At 43.5% G+C, this 23,427-nt stretch overlaps 2 protein-coding genes across 4 annotated transcripts in view; one reads left to right on the top strand and one right to left on the bottom strand.

The window, feature by feature from the left end:
• LOC138958204 (uncharacterized) lies at positions 1-7,277 on the top strand. 2 transcript variants are annotated; one of them, XR_011453338.1, is made up of 7 exons: positions 1-273; positions 1,280-1,463; positions 1,920-1,978; positions 3,507-3,665; positions 4,264-4,427; positions 6,251-6,773; positions 6,921-7,277. XR_011453338.1 is itself a non-coding variant. In XM_070329295.1 (6 exons), exons 1-6 carry the CDS (start codon positions 153-155, stop codon positions 6,401-6,403), a joined length of 840 nt encoding a protein of 279 aa, XP_070185396.1. In that variant the 5' UTR covers positions 1-152; the 3' UTR covers positions 6,404-7,277. The 2 variants fall into 2 exon arrangements, 1 of the variants encoding a protein (XP_070185396.1); XM_070329295.1 differs by having other exon boundaries at positions 6,251-7,277.
• A 2,369-nt stretch (positions 7,278-9,646) lies between these two features.
• Positions 9,647-23,427, bottom strand: part of LOC138958203 (chitin synthase chs-2-like) — a 49,586-nt gene continuing 35,805 nt past the window's right edge. For both annotated transcript variants that reach the window (XM_070329293.1, XM_070329294.1), the window contains 11 exons: positions 22,824-23,037; positions 21,602-21,802; positions 20,524-20,690; positions 19,125-19,355; positions 18,285-18,566; positions 16,628-16,953; positions 15,264-15,340; positions 13,682-14,160; positions 12,713-13,012; positions 11,768-12,041; positions 9,647-11,222 (listed from right to left, as the gene is read on the bottom strand). In XM_070329293.1, the coding sequence (XP_070185394.1) occupies positions 10,621-11,222; positions 11,768-12,041; positions 12,713-13,012; positions 13,682-14,160; positions 15,264-15,340; positions 16,628-16,953; positions 18,285-18,566; positions 19,125-19,355; positions 20,524-20,690; positions 21,602-21,802; positions 22,824-23,037 (3,153 nt within the window). In that variant the 3' untranslated portion in view covers positions 9,647-10,620. The remainder of the gene's footprint in view (positions 11,223-11,767; positions 12,042-12,712; positions 13,013-13,681; positions 14,161-15,263; positions 15,341-16,627; positions 16,954-18,284; positions 18,567-19,124; positions 19,356-20,523; positions 20,691-21,601; positions 21,803-22,823; positions 23,038-23,427) is intronic.

The raw sequence follows: 23,427 nt of genomic DNA, 5'->3' as shown, positions 1-23,427 counted from the left end.
GGGGAACAGACCACCGCTCTCAGGCAGACAAGTTGCTGTGAGCCAACCATCTCAGCACACGGCAACATTGTATGCAAGATCTTTACACTCTCCGTTGTATACAAGATATTTAAAGTGTCCGGTGTATCTGACACTCCGCTTTCTTACCAATCATGGCTCGGCGTGGTGCAGTTGCAGTGACGATCCTGGGCATCCTGTTCTCACTATGTGGTCCACTGGAGGGGAGCAGCTTCTTTGACCTGAGGCTGGAGGATTTACTCAGAAAACCGCTAGGTAGGCCTACTCATACAGCCTTTACCATTCTCTTTTTGACTCCCCTGAGTAATCAGGAGAATCTTAAGAATGAACCGTGTTAGGCCGCCATAGGTACCGCCGATACAGCCTTTGCCGTTCCCTTTTCCTAAGCAACAAAATGACTGTGGGTGAAAATGAACAAAGATGAAAAACAGATTTGTTTTGCTTTTCAAATTCATTCTCTTTTTGTTACGTATTTCTTTTTTGAAGGAGAAAATGATCGTGTCGAGAATAATGTGTATCGGTTTATGGTTTCTGAATGTGCAAACTGCATTTTAAGAGGAATGTAGACAAACAGCCATGCCCGCAGACTCACCACACAGATATTACAATGGTTGGTTATTATTTTGTATCATCTCTTCAGCTGATATTTCTATTCGACCTAGAGGTGAAAACGCATAGTTATGCGTCTCACATTTAAAAAATAAATTACTCACCAAAAATACTCCTTTGACAGACGATATTGTAAAACTTTCCCTAACTAAGGATTAATCTTACAACTTACTCTTGTCGTCGGCTATATTTTAGAGTATATGTACCCCTTTGTTTCTGTGATCTATGCCTGAATAAAACAACAAGAATGAACAAGATTTGTAAATTCTCGCCTTTGTCCATTGAGCGTTGGATTAATTAACTTGTTATGTATTGTCCCGCTGAAAATGATATTACTTAACAGAAATATGGGAACAACAACAACAACACACACACACACACACACACGCACTCACACACGCACACGCACGCAGACAAACGCACAAACTACTAGACATAGCAAAGATGAATGAAATAGCTGTAACGTTAGAGTAAAAAGAGGAAAAAAAAAAAAAAAAAAAAAAAAAGAAGAAAAATGGTTTAAAAAAACAAAACAAAAAGGGTGACGTAGGCTTACCCCTTTACAGGAGTTAAAAAAAAAAAAAAAAAGTGACCGTTTTTAAGAATATAAAAGAAAAATGGTAAAAAAAAAAGTGTGACCCCTTTGTCACAGAGATGCTGGGCATTGCACGTGCTCGTCGTCTGTCGGGAGGGACAGCAGTGACTAACTGTGACTACCCTGGGGTGGTGGCCGTCACCTTCAACGGGAGGATCATGTGCGGAGGTATCCACCAGGGAGGAAAAGTTACCGTGCCCAACGATTGCGCCGAGTTTCTCGAGTTTGTCACCAGAATGGGGTACGTGTGAAACTACTTTTTGTTTGAAATGATTGTTTTACGCCATAACAAAGAACAAACTAGCATATGAAGAGTTGGTTAGGTAGTAACGCTAGGTTTTGCAGAGATGTGATGATCTGTGTATATATCTAGTACGTATATATATATTTTTTTAATATTTTTTATATTTTCTTTGACTGTATTATTATTTGACTGTATTACTATTAAGCAGGTAGTACGTTTATAATTTCCACATTGTTTGCTTGTGTTGTTCTTGTACAAAATAAATAAGTGGAAAAAAAGAACAAACAAGCACACAATATGAAAAAAATAACACACACCTTTGTTCTCTGAAATTGCATTGGGTTTAGAAAGTATTTCTGCTGAAAGCCGAAATCGTTTTATAATGAGAAAAGAAAGCTTAACAGTGTCTGGTAGAAACGTACAGTAAACCTTGCTTCTCTTGTTATTCAACAGTCCGGCGGTAGTAAACGGGGACGATGGGACTGAAACTGGTGAAATCGAGTCCGTAGTAGGTAAGATATGGACACTTTTGAATCTTTTGATTTTATGTTATTTAATTATGACATTTTTACTCTACACATTTTATTTTTAATTTCTCAAGCCACCGTTGTTTGTTCAGTACTTGACACCATACATTATACTTTCGGGAGGGAACGGTTGATTATATTAAAGGCACAGTAAGCCTCCCGTAAACCATCACCGATACTGTCAGGTTTTTACACACAGTACAAACACCCTTCCATTTGAACGTTCACCGAACGGGAACATCCTGGCTGCTTTCCGTCGAGAGTGAGACATTTTCAAAGACATTTTTTCGTGGACCGTCTGATCTATAATCAGTCTTTATTTATGTATGTTATAAATATAAATATTTAATATAAATATAAAGTTTTGGCGCTTGAACGAATTTTTAGAATCTCAATAATAAATTGACAGCTTGTAACACAAAACATTCTTAAATCATGAAAGATTTCTTTTTTCATCAAGACAAGATCAGTAAAATTCGAAGTTTTGAAAGTTTTAAAAAAGATAGCCCGGAAGCAGGGTCACGAAAGGTCGTGTCTCAAAGCAGACGATTGTTCTGCATAGCGCTCGCTTTCTTTGAAGCCAGCTGCCGCCGACAAGTTCGTGTGACTCGCAGCCGTTTGTTGCGTTTTACAATCAGAGGTACACAATAACGTGCCTTTGCAGATACAGCCAGTCGCATTGAAATCACAAACTGACGACCAAATTGTAAAAAAAAGGAAAGTGGATCACACGGGTTCACGAAATCTGGTGTGTGGTTTACGCGAGGTAAATAGCAATTCAAACGAACTGTTTCATTCAATACTGTTAAATGCTATTGCAAGTGTGTTCCATAAGGTTACAACTGCTTTTTTCATTGAAGATTTAAATCGTTTTGTAAACCATTTGAGACATACTGGGGCTTTAACTACGATGACTAAGTCGAAAACCAAAAATCCATAAGTGCACTCTCAGACACACTTGCACACTGAGAGTTTGGGACGGAATGGGCAAAAGAGCATGGGACTGCGAATTGTACTAGTAGGCTATTGTGATTTGGATTTTTACTCTATCTATCAGCAGTTGTGTCGGTACTTTTCATATTATCTCTTTTTCTCCCATGTGTGTGTGTGTGTGTGTGTGTGTGTGTGTGTGTGTGTGTGTGTGTGTGTGTGTGTGTGTGTGTGTGTGTGTGTGTGTGTGTGTGAGAGAGAGAGAGAGAGAGAGAGGGAGAGAGAGAAAGAGAGAGAGAGAGAGGGAGACAGAGAGGGAGACAGAGAGACAGAGAGAGGGAGAGAGAGAGAGAGAGAGAGAGAGAGAGAGAGAGAGAGAGAGAGAGAGAGAGAGAGAGAGAGCGTGTGTGTGGATGTCCATACACTTCGTTTAAACGAATTTCCTGCCGACAAGTACCTTCTCAAACTCGTACCCGTTCAATGATACAGAACAAACAAACAAAGCAAAGAAACTAACAATCAGGAGAGAGAGATTTTTTTGCATATATATGGTTTATTATGCTGCCTTCATTTCTACCGACAGCAACGAACAACAACGACGGAACGAGCACCATCCCACTGACCAGTGCTCTGGCCACGACCAACTGTGCGTCCAACGAGTACGTGGCCTACGACCCTTCTATGACCATCGACACCGGTACCTGTGAGATCATCAGCTACGGGGGACTCAGCAAGAAAGGGCGTACGTGATTGATTTTAATACTGATTGGTTGATTGATTAGTAAAAAAAATGATAATTAATTCTTGTTAGTATTTTTTAATTTTTTTTATTTCTCGTTTTAAATTCATGTTTCTGAATATGTTATTATTTTTATTTTTATCTAATTCTTTCTTCACTTTTACACCGACGTCCAACGTTGTTTTTAGTTTGGCGTCGGATAATACCTTCCCTGAATTGAGACGATGTTGTCGTTTTGCTATTACTTTCCTCTGGCGTCCGACGTTGCTGTGGGTTAATTTAGTGCTCGGAAACGATTCTTAATATTTTCACTTGACGTTGGACGCTGTCGTCGGTTTGGCGCTCGATTGTTTCTTTCTCTTTGCGTTAGACGTTGTCGTCGATTTGTTGCTCGGTTATTACGTTGAGACATGAGATTGTAACGCACAATTTTGATTTTCCATTAATTTCAAATCCCAAGCTTCAGGGTTTTCGTGTTTTTCTTTTGGCCAAATCAGCACTGAAAAGTACGCATAAACCACAGCTTCGCTAGCTATATGTAATTTTAACATATTAGGGCTTACAGAATCCCATGTCCATTATCTGTTAATTCATTTTGCAGACACCTACGATGGCAGCCTGCAGTCGGCGCCGCTGGTCGACAACCCCATGCAGGGGTGCTGCGCCGATGTCCTGCCGAACCTGGAGTCCTACGCCACTATCGGTACCATTGAGGCCAACCCAGACTACTACACTTGCTCCAAAACCGAACAGGGCGTTTGTAACGTAAGTACATTAAAACCGAACAGGGCGTTTGTAACGTAAGTACATTAAAACCGAACAGGGCGTTTGTAACGTAAGTACATTAAAACTTGCCACTTGTAAATGTCGAGACAAAATGGTCATTACATGAAGGAGCTGGGAATTTGACGGTCGATCTTCTTTTTACGAGGTATGATCCAAACAAAATGATCAAATGTGATTTTCGCAGAGACCGTTTGGCGTATCTGGCCCAAATAACAGCAGTCATTAGAACTACTCTCCTCTAATATCGATGCAGAGTCACAAGTGCCTAAGCCAATCAGAAGAGGCCTTAAGGTGGCCTTATTTGGGGTTGCTTTTGACGGCTTTTTGTAGGTCCTGGGTGCAGTGAAACTTGTTGGCAAAAAGTCTGATGTTCAAAGAGGGTATATTCAGCAATCTCAGGGGGTGTAATCAGGTCTGAAGAATGTGTGAGGCAAAAATGGGATAATTTGGTCTTTTAGGAATGGAGTTACGGCCCTTCTTTCGTGGAGACTGACATTTTCATGAAGGAGAAGGGCAGTCTGGGTTTCGCAGTTTGGTCGCTGACTGCCAAACTCGTGAATAAGTTTGGGTAAAACGGTTTCTGCATAGTATGTGACAATGACAGTGCTGTCAGTAGACATAATATTGACAGCAACGGGACCTTCGTGGTCGAAAAATACAGCGAATAGCCCTGTTTCTGCTTTGAAAACGTCGCTTACAAATTTGATGCATCTCGTCATTTTAGTCTAGACACGCTTTGTTTCTGTGTTTTCTGGCACTAAAGACAAGTAGAAGGAAACCAAAGTCTCATAATCAGTGATTACAGTAATAACAAATTTGGGTCTACTGGGTTCACAACGGTGGACCAGATCGCGTGCAAGAGGACCCTGATGCTCCTTCCGTTCCCCTGTCAGCTAATGAGGCACCCATTTTGCGGCCAGCTTTTGAAGCGGAAGATCATTGAGTAGAACTCTCTGGATTGTTCCATATGAAAGTTGAAGTTTTGCTCTTTATACCCGCATGTACATTTTGTAATCTTAGTTCTTAAATTTTGACACAGCAGCTACATTATTCTCGTTTAAAGCGCTCTTCGGAAGTCTTTTTGGCTTGTCAGAGTTATTCCCCTTTTCCCCAGTTTCAATTTCCCTTTTCTTTTGTCAAATTGTTGAATATGGAACAGCTTTGATTAATGTAACATTCTTTAGCGTTGTAGACATTTTTGTTGTACCATTACCCAGCTACACTCTTCAAAGAAGTGAAGATTTTCATGGTGCTTGACAAAAGACCCCGTTTTGAAGCACAACCCAAAAGTGACGTATTTTAAAACCACGTCATTTATGACGTATTAACCAAATGACGTTGTCTTTTGGAGTTATACCAGTTAAATGTTTGGCCTTTCCAGTGATATATTACTTTTTATGATCAGTGGCCTGAGACTTGTATAATCGGGGTTTGATCATTTTGTTTGGATCATACCTCATACGTGTACTAAATGCACAGTTTTCTGGAGTTTTGGAAAGGAGGGGTGTAGCGGTTACAGTGAATTAAGGAAGTGATCGTATCCATGGGTAATGTTAAAGATACTGCCCATCCCGCGTACACGAGTATGTTCACCGCCGCATATCTGTCCAGATTGTCAAATGGAATAAGAGCACTTGGACACATAAAATCAAGAGCGTGAATATATGATTGTGCCTATGGCCTCGGTCGATAAAGATGAAACTGAAGACGATATGCTCCCCTCGGACCCACCGGAAAGCTGGTCTGACAATTAACAATCCACCAACAATCTTATATTGTATTGTGTATTCCATGACTTTCAGGGTGATATCGGAGCCCCAATCTACTGCACGGACACAGCGTCAGGCAGCAAGGTGGTGGTGGGTATGGCGGCCACAGCCAAGTGCAGCGCCACGGGAGAGATCTTCGTGTCCATCGACCTCACTGGGGGCTCGCTCACAGGGTTCTCCTCTTAAATCTCTTCATAACCACGCTCTAAACTGAAGCGCTCCAGCTTTAAATACACGTTTTGTGACAAGTTTTGACCACCGCGTGACAGTCTCATAGCACATAATTCTACTAGCAAAGGTTGCACACAAGTGTTCACCACGTGTGCTACTTCTGTTAGTATAATTGTGCACTATTTAACACTGTGGTCAAAACTGGTTAAAATAAGTGTGTTCAAAAATAGAACACTTCAGTTTAGAGTGAATAGTCTAGATGCGTTACGTCGGTTTTGGTACCCAGATCTTTGCTACGCTGGATTGACGATTCATTTGTTGGTTGGTAGATGGAGAGCACTATGTACGAAGGCGGGGATTGCGTTAACCGGAAACTGTCGGCATGGTACCGGTACAAATGTCAAAATACCGGACATGAAATCGACAAGTAATCATACATACCGGTTAATATTTGGTTTGACCGGTTTGTTGCTGAAAAGTATAAAGTAATCACTGCGCTTTAGAAATGGGTTGACAAATTGACGTGACAGAGCGACTGGTTTCATTGAGAGAACAGTGTTGTACTTGTAAAGAAATACCGGATTTGAAAATGGCTTGTGCGATTGAGGACAATGTTGGGTACGAATATCGGCGTAACGCGTCCATGACGAGATAACTCCTTCATTCTCGAAATTACTCGCTCCTGCTACCGCCCGCGTGTTTTTGTTGTTGTTTCTTTTTCCCCAGAGAACTACAACTCTTCTTATCGCATTGTGTGGCGTTTAGATCTATAGAGACCAAAAGAAACTTAGGAGTATACAACGAAGCTACAAAAAATGCACATCTTTGTAAAAGCAGTCCTATATCGGTCACAGCTTTGAGATGAATAAAGCGATTATTGTTTTAGTTCTATTAGTGTGCTAATTGACTGATTTGAGCGTTTTGTCTTCCTCTGATAGTGTTACCTTTCGTTTTTACATTCCTGTTTACAACCACTGTCGCTTTCTGTATATCGGAGTCCTTCCTTTTGCTGTCTGTCGGTCTTGCCATCAGTCTGAATCTGCCAGTCCTTCCTTCTGTCTCTATCTATCTACCTATCTACCTATATGTCTGTCTGTCTGTCTGTCTGTCTGTCTGTCTCTCTGTCTCTCTCTCTCTCTCTCTCTCTCTCTCTCTCTCTCTCTCTCTCTCTCTCACGCAGCGTTCAATGCATCGGGAATTAATCGAAATGATCATAAACACACAATTACAAATTTATACTTTTTTTTTTATTAAAATCAATAATCGTTCAATCATGAGAGCAATCAAGTAAAAAGTATAAAACTATGAAAACGTTATCCATTCACGCAATTTATTCGCAGTAGTTTCATGCACAATAGAAACCATACAAGCACCAAGTATGTGGATTTATAAATTACTGTAAAATATATGAACAGGCTGAAAGGCACATGGTGGTGCTACGTTGCGATTCGGCGGGCACAAACGGGGGAGAAAGCTGGAGGGGGAGAAAGGTGTGTGTGTGTGTGTGTGTGTGTGTGTGTGGGGGGTGGTGGTTTGGAGTGGTTAAGTGAAGATAGGTGAACACGACGCGATTACAAAGGGATAGGGAGGGGTGGGGGAGCTCATTTAGAATTATAGATTGTTCATTTCATACAGCATTAATTAATGCTGATTGATATAACCATAACTGCAGAAGAAAACATGAAACAGAGTTGGCATCGACCAACTATTCTCAGCAGGTAACCCAAAACGTTATACATTCTTGATGGAAAAATGAGCCACTGACCTGGTAAAGCTGTTGAAATATGACAAAAGCTTTTAAACGTCATATAAATACGCAATAATCACGGGAAAATGAAAAGCAGATGGCCAACCCTCATCCGTATCAAAGTGGAAACGCATGAACAAACAACGGCGGGAGAAATAACGAAGAGAAAGTTAAGTGTGTTTGTGAGTGTGTTTGTGAGTGTGTTCGTGTGTGTGTGTGTTCGCTTAAGTATGTGTGTGTGTACATTTGTGTCTGTGTATGAGAGAGATAGAGATGTAAACATAAACACAGTTTTCCGCAGTATTATTAACACATCTGCGCGAAACGATGCTCCTTGTACAAGTACAAAGAGCAATATTTCTTGAGACATATCCATTTAAATATACAATAAATATTTTGTGAAAAGTCTTTACGTAAAGTGTGACTAGATACCGTACGAAATGAAGTCGCTTGATCATCTAACAAAAGGCAAGAAAGACAACTATCGCTTTCCATTGGAGGAGAGGCTTTCTGGAAGTCACTACACGATTATTAGTAATTAAAAACGTGCATAACTCAAAATTTACTTAAAATAGAGCAGCAAATAGTTTGACAGCGACATTAAAACATAAGCGCATAACACAACATTTAAAATAAAATATACCAGAGAAAGTGATAACAGCGAATGTGTAGCATACGGAACACTTTCCAATCCGATGGTATTCTTCAGATGACCAAGAGATAATAGTAATAGTCATCTTTTAAACTATATGTAATTAACATATATTACGTTGGTAAAAAAAAAGTCCATCGAAAAAATGTTCAGTAAGGCACGCTTACATATTGCTTGAAAAGCATTTCTGACGATTTATTTTGGCAAGAATTGTTTAAGAACGGGCCGTAAAATGTTTCTGTTAAAAATGTCTACCGGAACACGAACACACCGGAACCGTAGCCATATGATGTAAATGAAGCCTAGTCCGCAACTTGAAGCTGCTGCTAGGACTTCGTGGATGGTGTTCGGAGCAGAGAACGATTCATGTAAAACAACCATCTATGACAATGAAATAACTGACAACAAAATTTGACATTGATAAAAACCGTAAATTGGTTAAAGAAAATAATGCAGTCAGGTTTAGATAAAGTAATTGAGCTTTGATTAAAACTGTTACTCGTCAATTTCGCGGACAACCGGAAGGTCATGGTTTCATGGCTAGATCTTCACCCAGTGCCGTAATTGGCCTAACGGCAATCTTCATCCTTAAAATCATTGTCATATCCCACCGTGGTGAGCGAACTGGTAGTAATGTCCCTGACATGGAAGTCGCCCCGCAATACTCCTAGAATAGTTATCTCTTTCAGAATGTACACATTCACACAACACTTCCCGTCGCGATATAACCTTGAACGGTTGAAAACGACGTTAAACACTAAAGAAAGAAAGAACACAACACAGGGCCGGACTAGGCGAAGAGAAGGGGGGGGGGGGGGTTGCCAGTGGTGGCCCAGGGGGATGTCCCCCTGGCGGCAGGGGCGGATCAGTTCATTTTATGGGTGTTTTTTTTCAAAAGTATATTGTGAAGATATGGGTGTGAAGGCGCGAAGCGCCGAGCTGACGGCGCAAAGCGCCTAGCTTGCTAGGGGGGTCCGGGGGCATGCCCCCCCCGGAAAATTTTGAAAAAAAGGATGCAAAATGGTGCAATCTGGTGCATTCTGAGGATGATCATTACCAGTTTCAGGCAGCAGATTTTGTCACTGATTAATACCCCAAAAATTTAAACTCAATGTAAAATAAAGAAATGCATGCCTCATTCAATATTTTTATTTTTTGGCTGGGGGGGGGGGGGGGTCCGGAAACCCTAGAACTCACGTCAATTTGTTCCTACTCGTTGGTCTACTGGTCTTTATTTCTCCTGGCGGTTGGCGGGTGGGAGGGGGAGCCGGATAGGTGTATCTGAGAGAGGCATCTTTATACTTTAATGTCCCGCAGAAGCCGTTTAAGGATGCCGGCCTTGTGAATACCAGACACTTAAGCTTCATTGGTATCCTCAATTTAGACTGACAAAGGGAAACCCAAATACCACCTGTGGTATAACAACCAACCTTAACCCCTAAACAGCAGCACAACGTTGATATGTTATTTTTATGACGGAACCAGCTTTAAAACAGACTTTGTCATTCTGACTGGTATTTTTACATTTCGTCAAGTTTTGACTAACTGTTTTATTGTATTTTTGTTCCGTACTTGTGGCACTGTCAGCCTTAATCGTTTTCACGGTGAACACACAATCAAACGCTTTCAAGAACAGCGTTCTGTAGTAGAAATAAATCAATTCTACCACATCATGAACTTTTCCGAACACAGCTTTGTGAAAGACATATCGTAAAGTAACGACCTTAGTATGCGCAACTAAGTGTCCTCATATTCATGGTCAAAATCAGCACACACAAAATCCCCAAAGCAGTGTAGCATAAGTTCAGGTCATTCCATATAGAGTGCTTTCGGTCAGAAACGCGAGTTGGTGTCCGGACCTTTATCTTTCTTCACTCCTTCGCCGTCACCAGTAGGTTCCAGCGAGTCTGTAGCTCGTATCAAACCCCCTGGGGACTGCACAGGGAACGTCGCAGAACCTCCGGTACCTTGGGAGGAATAATGCACATCCGCTTGCGTAACAGGCGTTGACGTGAGATCGTAGTTGAAAACAGTGCTGTCCCTGTCCGCAGACAACACGGTGGTGGCGGTAATAGGCTGTTCGGACATCTCCTCCATGCCACGGTAACTCGCCGTCTCCGAATTGGGCTCCGTCTCATCCGAGTCCTTCGCCGAGACGCCATTTTCTTCGTCCCCCGTTCCGCTATCACCGACTCTGAAGACGTCGGTCATCTCGATTCTCTCGTACAGCCCCGTAGGAGACTGCAAAGGCGTGGTGACTTCTTTCACCTCGCTGAGAATGTTCAGCGAGGAGCGGCGCCCGCCGAAGCTAGCGCGGGATACAGGGCGGCTGTCCCTAGGCATGAGCTCTGCTGCTGAACGCCGCAACAGGACCGTAGAATCAGCGCTGGACGCCCACGTGAACTTTCTCTTCGGGAGCAGTGCGGACAGACGACCTGAAAAGTTCAATGCTTTGTTATTAAATTATGTAAAACAAATGTCGCAACAACGAGCTTATAGCTCAGCAAAAAAAGAATAAGGCTTCTATAACCTAAAGTGACATGTTGATCAATGTTATTTATAAATTGTATAACCATGGAAGCAGACAAATTATCATCCAAACCCATCCGAATGCCCTAAACCCAATCTCAATCATTACTCTCATATTGTGAGTGTTGCTTCCGTCGTCTTATGATCCATACCACTTTAAAGCAAGCCAGTCTGCTCGTGAAAATTAACTTGTATGTGCGTGCGAGCGAACGTGCGCCTGTGTGTGTGCGTGCGCGCGCGTGTGTGTGTGTGTGAAGTCGATGGCTGCACCTTAGCCTGTCTTGACGTTCACTGGCTCTGCAATAGGTCAACATAGCAAGTTGTATGATAATGCTAAACCAGCAACTTTATAATTTTGAAAGATACTCCAGTACACTTTGCTGAAAAAGATCAGCTTTCCAAGCGCCTACAACCCGTGTAAGACTTCCCCCATACGGTCGTCAACACTCACCATCTTCTTCACTGATGGTGTTGAGCGAGGATCGTGAGTGAGACAGCACACCCTTGGCCATGGACACCCAGGGGTCTTTCTGCAGCTTTTCCATCGTCTGCGTCGTCGCCTGGCCGTTGGAACGCGCGCGGTTGAGACTCTGCCACTTGTGGGCCTTGAGAAGAACGGAGGACTTCTCTGACGATTTCTCGATGGCTTCCAGGGCGCGCTGGGTCTTGCGCTTCTTGCGTGAGCTGTTACGATGGCCTCCCTTGCTGCGGTCACTCGTCTTCTCCTGTCAACGAAAAAAAAAAGCTTCTTAGATACTTAATAAAAGATTAGCCACTGGAACGTTTCTGATTATTGGCAAAACGAAATGTTTCATTATTACGTCGTTAGCAGACTTATTGTCTTATTCTTTGTCTTCCTACACTTAACTTTAACACTTGAGCTGTCTACCTGTTTCGATTTTATTTTAAAATCTGTTTCCCATGTTTGAGCACATATTCTGCAGAACACACCACACTATTTATATTTGAATAGCAGAACACTATTTCTTGTTGACTGCAGCGTTAAATTATTTCTTTTTGAAGGTAAGACGACTTAGAACTACTACCTAAAGAAGTGAATTTTTACTGAAGGACTAATTCAGAAGGGTATTTGCGAAGCTGACCGACTGGCGGCAAAAAAGAACACACGATACAAGACGGATTATATAGCTAAAACATCGCCACATACAAAAACATGGACACCAGATTCAACGGATGGATCTGAGGAGGGGTTCCTGGGTTCCGAACCCCCCTCTCCCAGCAAATGTATCTTTTTTCTCAAGGAGAGATTCAAAATACCCCTTTCAAATGCTAAATTTGTAACAGCAACAACCCCCGCCTAGACAGCCAATATACCCCTCCCTCGTTTTTTAAGGCTATCCCTCTCATACACTAGGTCCAGCACTGCATTCCTTACCTGACGCAAGTCCTTGGCCAGTTTCAAGTATCTTTCCATGAAGCGACTGCCCAGGTTGGAGCCCTTCTGCTCCACGGGGCGACCTCGCTTCTTGGTCAGCCTCATCACTGTCTTGCGTCGGCCCATGCGCGGCGAGTCGTCCGTCGTACTACTGCTGTCGTCGTTGGTCGTCTCCGCTGACGTGGTGGAGCGGGCGTCGTCGTCGTCGTCGCCGAAGTTCTGCATCTCTCTGACGAGTGCTAGTTTGTCCGACACCGCCATGTCCGCCATCTCTTCCTGGTTCAGCTTCATGCAGTTCACCTGGGAATCACACACAGTGCACGTTTCAATAGACGATGTTCGGAAATAACTCTGTCGGGTTTGTATGTGTTTTGAAAGAGTGAATACTCTGGCTTTATTTGAGTCAAACTTTCCCATGTGACATTATAGCCAGTCACTCGTGATGGATGTGTCTGAATCAAATGGACAAGGAGTACGTGTGGAAAGTTGTCTCAATAACAGCAATATTGAACAGTATTCACTCTTTCTTTCAGAATCCATATACAAACCCGACCGAGTTATTGACGAAGTTCGTCTATTTGAAGTACTGTATATTCAAGGGTTGTTTTTGTGTGCAATCGGTTAACGTTATTTAGAAGTCTCATCCCCAAAGAAAACCAGCTCTTGACCTTGAATTGCAAGTTCCTTTCTTTATCCGTCATCTGTATCTACTTGTCTTGCAGTAAAGCTTTTCTCTCAACTATCGTAAAACGTCTAATAAAACAATCCACGCAAAATATAATAAAGTAAAGATAAACAACATCCCAAACCAAAGTAAACCACTGACCAAACCCTTCGTAACACAAGCATCTTACTTGGACGCACCTGTGTGTCATTCATCGGTAAACTAAATAAGAATCATGTAACACCTGGGTAGTTTCCAAAAGAGCAACATGTTCACAAACGTGGTACCAGAAATGTCAAACTGACCTCAGTGGAGGACACAATGTGCAGGAAGGTGCCCATGCGATGGAAGAACATGGCGGCGAACTGGATGATGAGGGCAATGCCGAAGACAGCCATGAAGAGCAGGGAGATAGGCTCCAGCGTCAGATCCTTACCATCGTCGTTCTTACACGGCAGCGGGATTGCAAGACCATTGCCGTCGTTGGCAGCGTTGGTGTACTGCAGGGCGGCGACGATGACGATGAAGAGGGCGTTTAGGAGGAAGAACATGAGACTCATCTTGTTGCGAAGTTCTATCAAGTCCTTTTCCAGTTTCGCCTTGCGCGCGGGGTCGTCCTGAAGCGGGAAGAGGTAGCGCGCGATCAGCTCGTGCCAGAAGCGTGCTTCTTCTGTGCCCAGGTAGCGCACTTTGCCCCATCCGAGCTCACTGTCCATGATCCAGTAAGGGGAGAATTCTGCCTCGTAGTTGTTGAACGGGTTTGTCTCTTGGAAGAGTGGATTCGCTGTGGGGAGAGATAAAGTGGGTGAAGGTTAGGGTTATGGGAAATGGAGATGCTGAAGGTCAAGAGTGTGAATGTGTGTGCGTGTGCGTGTGTCTGTGTGTGTGTGTGTGTGTGTGTGTGTGTGTGTGTGTGCGTGCGCGCACTGTTCACTCGTGTGCGTATGTATATTCGTGCGTGCGTATTTTTAGTTGTGTGCTTGCGAGTGCTTTTGCGCTCGACAGGTGAACTATCTGGGTCACTGAGTAGAGTTTTTTTTAAACAAGCAAATCTATTTAACAAGAAGAGCAAACGCTCGATCGAGTCACTTTCGCAGTTCTGAATATTATATGAGGCATCAGATGGACAGGAAGAAATTGCTATTCACAACACAATGAGTCACGTTCACATAAAATTTGAGCCCGGTCACTTTTATAGTTTCCGAGAAAAGCCCAACGTTAAGTTGTGTGTTGCCGAACAGAAAAGGCTAGTTATCTCCCTTGTTTTTCTGATAACGTTCGTAAAAGGCTACAGATGTAAATACTTTGATGTAAAGAATAATCCTACAAAGTTTCAATCACATCCGATGAACTTTGTCAAAGATATAAAATGTCTAATTTTTCCTTTGACGCTGACCTGTGACCTTGAAAAAGGTCAAAGGTCAACGAAACCATCGTTAAAGTGTAGAGGTCATTGGAGGTCACGACTAAACAAAATATGAGCCCGATCGCTTTGATAGTTTCCGAGAAAAGTCCAACGTTAAGGTGGTGTCTACGGACGGCCGGCCGGACGGCCGGCCGGACGGCCGGCCGGACAGACTAACACTGACCGATTACATAGAGTCACTTTTTCTCAAGTGACTCAAAAATACAAACTTTGGCAGCAGCATTCAAAGAGGATGTTGGGTAGGGGGGGGGGGGGGGGGGGGGGGGGCTGGAGAAACTAGATAACGAAGGGAGCACACAGGAGAGAGAACAGATTTACAGAGGGAAAAGAGGTAGAAAGGGCGATGTACCAGGGGATTGAAAATGAACGGGATCAACAGGTCGATATACAATAATTTCACAATGCGTACTTGATGGACATGCCAAACATCGCAAGCAGATTGTCAGAAAAGAGAAGCTTACTTTTCACACCATCGCCTTCCCCTTGGCTTGAAAGCTTGGGCTCTGCTGGAGAGAGCTGTTTGTTCATGTCGTTCTGTCTGTAAAGTCACAGAGAAAAAAATTAGCTGTGCAAGCTTAAAAACATTACACAAAGCTCAGCGGATAAGACTCATAACATATTCGTAGTAAACCTAATTCATTAGGCTCAAATAAGAGGGGACAATGGAGAGAGGAACTCAAAGGAACATAGAGCAGGTGACGTCAGCATTATTACACCCCCGGTATAGGGGTGTGTATAGGATTCGGTCGATGTGTTTGTTTGTGTGTTTGTGTTCGCATATAGATCTCAAGAATGAACGGACCGATCGTCACCAAACTTGGTGAACAGGTTTTATACATTCCTGAGACGGTCCTTACAAAATGTGGGACCAGTCAAACACACGGTTAGGGAGTTATTGGTGGATTAAGATTCTACAAGGACTTATAGAGGGACATATTAATGGTCAAAGGGAAATAACCTTCTCAGTTGGTGGCAGTGAGAATGGTTATTTCCCTTTGACCAACGGGGGTGTTTTTCCTACCTCGGAGGAATTTCTTGTTGGGCACTTTATTGAAACATTTATCGTACTTTCTTTTTGTCGAGTCATGGGTTAAACGAATCATATAAACTGGATAATCTTGGAATCTCACACCAAACACATTCTGTTGACATAGACCATCAGCAAGTTATTTCAAATTGATGGGAGAGGTGACAAAAGACATTCCGGTGAACTTTTCTTGAGCGCAGTTGACTTTGCTAACTAAATGCATTATATACTAAATGAAACAAGTCGCGTGAAGCGATATAAAAACATTTAGTCAAGTAACAGATTACAACACCAAGAAACAGTCATCGCCGAGACTATATTTAAGATAGTCTCGACAAACCACAGCCAAAGGCCCACGTAACCTATTTTCTGTAATTCTGAGCACAGTTTTAGAGTAAACATGACATACGTATACATTTCTGAATTCAGGAGAAATTGAGGAATACGATGCAATCATTTTTAAAACTGTTAGTGAAAAATGGATTTTAATGACAACTTTAATAAGCAAACTAATTAACTAGTTTTTAAGCCTCCAAGCCGAAATACAATACCAAACTCCGGGCTTCGTCGAAGATTACTTGACCAAAATTTCAACCAATTTAGTTGCAAAATGAGGACGTGACAGTGCTGCCTCAACTTTCACAAAAATCCGAATATGACGTCACAAAAGACATTTATCGAAAAAATGAAAAACACCTCTGGGGATATCATACCCACAAACTCTCATGTGAAATTTCATGAAGATCAGTCCAGTAGTTTTATTCAAAACTTGACTAAATGTAAAAAGGTTGCACTTACTTTTCGGTATCAGCGGATTCCTCAGCAGCAGATGGCAACCTTGACCCCCCAGACACACTCCCGTTCTCCTTCTTGATGCTCTTCTCCAGCTGATCCAGCTTTTCCAAGATGGCCGCCATCTTGATGTTGCTCTTGTCATCCACGGGTTTGGGGCAGCACAGGCATTTGAACAGGTTGCCACAGGAGAAGCCGTAGTCGCTGTCCTCTTCGGTGGTCACTGAGGGGTCGGCCTTGCCCACCATGAAGAGGTTGACCAGTTGCTGAAGGCGCGTGGGTTTGGCCCCTGTCTTGCGAGGTTGACCTCCCGGCGGTGCTGGTGTTAACGACTGGAAAAAGAAGAGAGATGACTCTTTATCTCTTTCTCTCTCCCCCCCCCCCTCTCTCTCTCCCTCCCACTCTCTCTCCCTCCCTCTCTCTCTCTGAGATTGTATCTTGGCTGACTGGAAAAAGAAGAGTGATGACTCACTATCTCTTTCTCTCTCTCTCCCCCCCCCCTCTCTCTCTCCCTCCCACTCTCTCTCCCTCCCTCTCTCTCTCTGAGATGGTATCTTGGCTGACCGGAAAAAGAAGAGTGATGACTCAATATCTCTTTCTCTCTCTCCCCCCCTCTCTCTCTCCCTCCCACTCTCTCTCCCTCCCTCTCTCTCTCTGAGATTGTATCTTGGCTGACTGGAAAAAGAAGAGTGATGACTCAATATCTCTTTCTCTCTCTCCCCCCTCTCTCTCTCCCTCCCACTCTCTCTCCCTCTCTCTCTCTGAGATTGTATCTTGGCTGACTGGAAAGAAGAAGAGTGATGACTCAATATCTCTTTCTCTCTCTCTCCCTCCCACTCTCTCTCCCTCCCTCTCTCTCTCTGAGATTTTATCTTGGCTGACTGGAAAGAAGAAGAGTGATGACTCAATATCTCTTTCTCTCTCGTCCTCCCTCTCCATCTCTCAGATTGTATCTTTTGAAATGCACCGTTAACAGTTGTTTACAGATGTACGGTAAACCGAACAACGACCAATGTGTGTGGCAGACAAATCCGTACACCTGTGTTCACATACTCGCTATCGGACTTTCAGTAGTAAGAACTTATCCGCAATTGTGTATGCCTCGGTTTTCAGAAAGCTTTGTACGTCGACATCCTAACCCAACAACACCCTTTCGCTATAACACTTGTGTTTACGCGAATAATAATTCTGACTTTTTGCTGACGTCTCTCTCTCTCTCTCTCTCTCTCTCTCTCTCTCTCTCTCTCTCTCTCTCTCTCTCTCTCTCTGTCTGTGTATCTATCTGTCCGTCCGTCTCTCTCTGTCTTGCCACTCTCTAACTCACCTCTCGAGTTCACCAGGACACAACAACGAGGTTAAAGATGGAGTAGATCATCAGCAGCATGGACATGGCGGGGATAACAATCTCTCTCTCTCACACTCTCACAGACACACACACACACACAAACACACACACCCCACCCCCTCTTCTCTCTCTCTCCCCCTCCATCTTCACCTTCCACCCACTCGCTCACCTCTCGAGTTCCCCAGGACACCACGTTGATGTTACAGATGGAGTAGCACATGAGCAGCATGGACATGGCCTGCCTGTCTGTCTGTCGTCTCTCTCTCTCTATCTCCCTTCCCCTCCCCTCCCCCCGCGCACCCCCTTTCACTCGCTCACCTCTCGAGTTCCCCAGGACACCACGTTGATGTTACATATGGAGTAGATCATGAGCAGCATGGACATGGCGGGGATGGACAACAGGTAGAGGATGCCGTGGAAGAGACAGTAGAACTCCATGGGGTGCATGATGGCCGAGATGATGAACACCCCCACCACGAAGATCATGAAGATGGTGGTGGGGGCACATATGCCGTCCTTCTTCATCTCCAGAACCAGCCCCACGATCACCACCATCATGAGTAACGCGTAGCCGATGGAGAGGATGCCAGCGAATGCCAACTGCGTGAACAGAGTGCATTGATACATTATCTTGCGATCATGTTTTTTGAGACAGTATTCGTGGAAAACTGAGTTCACGGAGTTATGAAAATATGCTGTAGAATTCTGCTTAAAGGATTTCAAAACACATTCAGTTAAAAAATAACATCCAGGAAATTCTCAACGAAAAAAAAAACACACAAAAGGGTGTTTCCGTTTTCTGCCTTTTGAAAAGCGACATAAGAAGTAAATACCAAACAAACCACACACAAAAAGAAAAACTCGTGGATCAAAATTTACCATCAAGTTTCAAAACAGGATCCCCAAACCAAGGACGGTCATTTATAAAAATAAAACTTCTACCATCAACTAAGAATCCGTTAAAGTAGACTGGCTTTTCTTGAGATTTACTTACAAAAACAACAATAAACTCTCCCTTGAGGATATCTTTAACTCAGCCCGAAGTTTGTTTTTTAAAGACTTCGCGAAGTCGAACATTCAATACCAAAGCTTCGTGCTTCGAGCTTCGTAAAGTCACCTTCGCGAAGTCAACTCCGCCCAATTAACACTAGCCTTTACCTGTATTTTGGACCTGCATGTGAGGCAGACGATAAGGAAGAGGACGACAGGGGCGAGGTTGATGAAGAGAGCCTCCATGAGGTCGATCTCCTCGAAGGCGGTGTTGATGGCGCCCACAATCAGCAGGAAGATGGTGCCCGGAGTCAGCAGAGAGGACAGGAACAGCAGCAGCTGGTAGGACATGTACAGCACGGACATGTTCTCGTTGATCTTGATCATCATCCGCCAGCTCTGCACAAAGAAGCAGTTCCAACAGTGTCAATAAAAGATCATCACGTGCCAGCTCTAAACAAAGAAGCAGTTCCAACAGTGTCAATAAAAGATCATCACGTGCCAGCTCTAAACAAAGCAGCAGTTCCAACAGTGTCAATAAAAGATCATCACGTGCCAGCTCTAAACAAAGAAACAGTTCCAACAGTGTCAATAAAAGATCATCACGTGGCAGCTCTAAACAAAGAAACAGTTCCAACAGTGTCAATAAAAGATCATCACGTGCCAGCTCTAAGCAAAGCAGTCGTTCAAGCTAACAAAAGACAATATCAGTGCATGGAAAGGGACATGTAAAATCGTCCGGTATAGTCCCGAGTGAACCCCGTGGAAGTGATGTGACAAACTGAAAGAAGAGCGACCGTTTAAGATTCACTCAGCGGGACCGTGAAACTCACACGGTTTTTTGTTTGTTATTACAAGTGGTTTCATAATCTAATTGTTCGATGGAGAGCGAAATGTTAGAGATTCCAACTTTTGGTTGGGCCAGCTGTATGAGGGTCAGATACCCATTTGCAGTTTGGTGGACTGGACAGCACTCGGGAATAAAATCAGGTATGTTGGGGTCAAAACCGTTCCGCGAGAGGCGCGAGCTCGAACCACCTGCTTTCATGGAATAGTGTGAACAAAAGAAGTCCATCTGGAAGCAACTACTTAATGGGTACAACTCTTTTGCACATATCATGGCGCTAACGTTTGCCATTAACCCAAATGATTTCTTTAACACGTTATCGTTTTAGCCATAGACAAGAAATCATTCAGACGAAAATCACTGCATTTCTGCTCCCTGTACATACAGAGATATTTTCTTAATCTTCTAAAAGCTATCCGATGATAGGTTACTAGTGGAAGATTGGCAAACACGGAGATATCTGCAAGATTGACTTTTGCTACTTCCGAACACTACCCAGTGTAATGTTATGACGTCACTGAAATGTGTATTCAATTGCCAATGTGCAAGACCCATGACGTAATACGTTGCTGGGGATTCTGGGTAAAAATCATGTTGGAATAAACCCCGTAATCCTTCCATGCTGCCCGTGTCTGCTTTATTTCTACCAGTTTGTTTGTATTTGTGACCGTCCCATACGACGAGAACACGGCACCCAGAGGGGGCCTAAGTGCAAGGTACCTGCAGCAGATCCATAATGTTGGCCATTGTTGATGGAGACCATCTCCTGCGCTGGTTGAAAAACTCTTCGAATCCTTCCGGTGCATAGGTCAACGCGTCTGCGGCTGCGCAGTACTCCACGCGATATCCCTGCTGCAGCAATAACGTACACAGCCAACGATCTTCACCTGAAAGAGATCGAAATGGAACATCGGAATTTGAATTCCTGACGCTAAACATGCTTGTTACTGGGATCGCTCGACACAAAGAACATCTAGCATGAGAGATTCGCTCCATGAGCTAACAAATCAAAGAGGCATACAATCGTCGACTGCATTCTCTCGGCTTTCAGAGGGAGAAACGCCAGACTCCTTTTCCATTCATCTTTAATCATTGCGTAACATGGAAACTTTTTCACATTTTAGTCAACACTATTCTTTGCTTTTTGATGCTCCTATGAGTAAAACGACAACACACGTAACTAATTATAACAAAGACATGTTTCAGTTTTGTATGCACTTTTTACCTTGAATTACTTTTTAGGACCACTGTCAGCAAAACATCAACATAAACAAGAAATTCCTCCGAGGAGGTAGGAAAAACACCCCCGTTGGTCAAAGGGAAATAACCATTCTCACTGCCACCAACTGAGAAGGTTATTTCCCTTTGACCATTAATATGTGCCTCTATAAGTCGTTGTAGAATCTTAATCCACCAATAACTCCCTAACCGTGTGTTTGACTGGTCCCAATTTTTGTACGGACCGTCTCAGGAATGTATAGAACCTGTTCACCAAGTTTGGTGACGATCGGTCCGTTCATTCTTGAGATCTATATGCGAACACAAACAAACAAACACATGTGCCTCTATAAGTCCTTGTAGAATCTTAATCCACCAATAACTCCCTAACCGTGTGTTTGACTGGTCCCAATTTTTGTAAGGACCGTCTCAGGAATGTATAGAACCTGTTCACCAAGTTTGGTGACGATCGGTCCGTTCATTCTTGAGATCTATATGCGAACACAAACAAACAAACACATCGAGCGAAACCTATACACACCCCTATACCGGGGGTGTAATGACTCTAACTGTCACATACCTTGATCGTACTGCACATAGTGTCTGGCTTGTGTTGACACGGTAGCGTATTTCCTCATGACGTTATCGTCCATGAGTGCTGAGGCTCGGAAGAGAGAGAAACATCCGGGGCTGCAAAGCACACAGCCTATCATATGCTCTGTTGCTTTCTGCAGCCAATGGGAGACGGCGTATTCGAATTTCTGGTACCACACCATCGGACCTTGAGACAAAGAAAAGTTCTTGGTAATGAAAAGGTAAACATGCAGAACTTGTATGACACAGAGCGTTCACTTTTTTTTCTAAATCAATCTTTCTGTTCACAGCAAATGTTCACTGGGGCGGGGAAATAGCTCAGTCGGTAGCGGCGCTGGCTTTAAATGTTAAACCAGTTGTCGCTATCGGCGTGGGTATGATCCCCACGTTCGGCGAGGGATTTATTTCCCAGAGTCAACTTTGTGCAGACTCTCCTCGGTGTCCGAACACCCCCCGTGTGCTCGCATACACACGCTAAAGAACCCAAGTTCACAGCGAAAGTCTCAGGGCTTGGACACACGAATACACGCATGCAGGAAAAAACTAAACAAAAAACACACAAATGGGTAGCGCCGTATGCTGTATGGCAGCTCGCTTTCCTCAGGAAAAAAGCAGCCCAAATTTCCATGAGGGTAACCTCACAGGACTATATGAATCTTATCCTTATACTCATCCTTAACCTTCATGTGGCTGATGGATCTCCTCCGCTTTCAACAGGTCGTTTCGAGACGAAACAAATTTTTTTTTTCCACGCCGAGATTAGTGGAGAGGAAAATTCAAATAACACGAAGACTTCCCCGAAATCCAGAGACTCGTGCAATTGTCAAATGACAACATATTCAGAATCAGCCACACGGTTTGAGGTGTGACGTCACAGAGGCCTGTTTTTGAGAGCTTTCTCGACAATCCATGATGGAGGTCGCGATGTGAATGTCTTTTCTTTCATGTCTGTAAATAAAACACTCGAATTCTTTCTATTGTAAACAAAACAATGGCATCTTTGGTTTTGCAAACGAAAACATATAAAACATATGATGATCTTTCATCTTCACATCAAGAAAAGCACCGACAACTGAAGTCTTACAAGTTTGGTTTCTGCTGTTGACAAAAAAATGACGTGTTTGGTCCACAAACTAAATAAAACAAAACAAAAACATGATACACTTTCTACTTCACACAATACAAATCTCCGAGAACTTGAGTCTTACCAGTTCCAATGGGATGAATACGGCCACAGGCAGCTCCGACCTTGTCGTTCTTCTTCATCCTGTCGACCAGCAGCTGCACGGCGGAGGGCTGGAAGTCTACGTCCCCGTCCAGCGTCAGCATATACGTGTTGTCCGCGATGATCTGCTTGCGGCGCGCGTCGGGCAGCTTCTGGGCCACCAGGCGATGACCCAGCAGGTAGTACATGTACATTACCTGTAAAATAGGCAGATACAAAAAGGTAAAGGTGGAGAAGACAAGAAAAGCGAGAATAAATATAAAATAGAGTTGTTTCCAGGCTTAGCAGCTCCCTTTCGAGGAGGTGGTGTGTGTGTGTGTGTGTGTGTGTGTTTGTGTGTGTATGCGTGCGTGCGTGCGTGTGTGTGTGTGTGATTGTGTGTGTGTATGTGCGTAGGTGTGTATGTGTGTGCGTGAGTATGCGTGCGTGCGTGAATGTGGGTGCGTGCGTGTGCGTGCATGCGTGCGTGTATGTGCGAGCGTGCGTGTGTGTGCGTGCGTGCGTGTGCTGGCGTGCGTGTGTGTGTGTGTGTTTTTTGTGTGTGTGTCTGTTTATATGTGTGTGTTTGTACTACAGTTTCCATTCTT

This window comes from Littorina saxatilis, linkage group LG2, assembly GCF_037325665.1.
Source record: "Littorina saxatilis isolate snail1 linkage group LG2, US_GU_Lsax_2.0, whole genome shotgun sequence".
NCBI classification, from domain to species: domain Eukaryota; kingdom Metazoa; phylum Mollusca; class Gastropoda; order Littorinimorpha; family Littorinidae; genus Littorina; species Littorina saxatilis.
This window is presented reverse-complemented; position numbering and strand designations above follow the sequence as displayed.

Coding starts and splice junctions, on each gene's coding strand:
- LOC138958204 (XM_070329295.1), top strand. CDS start 153: ATGGCTCGGCGTGGTGCAGTTGCAGTGACGATCCTGGGCATCCTGTTC. Junction 1,464..1,919: donor GAGTTTGTCACCAGAATGGG/GTACGTGTGAAA, acceptor GTTATTCAACAG/TCCGGCGGTAGTAAACGGGG. Junction 3,666..4,263: donor GGGACTCAGCAAGAAAGGGC/GTACGTGATTGA, acceptor TTCATTTTGCAG/ACACCTACGATGGCAGCCTG.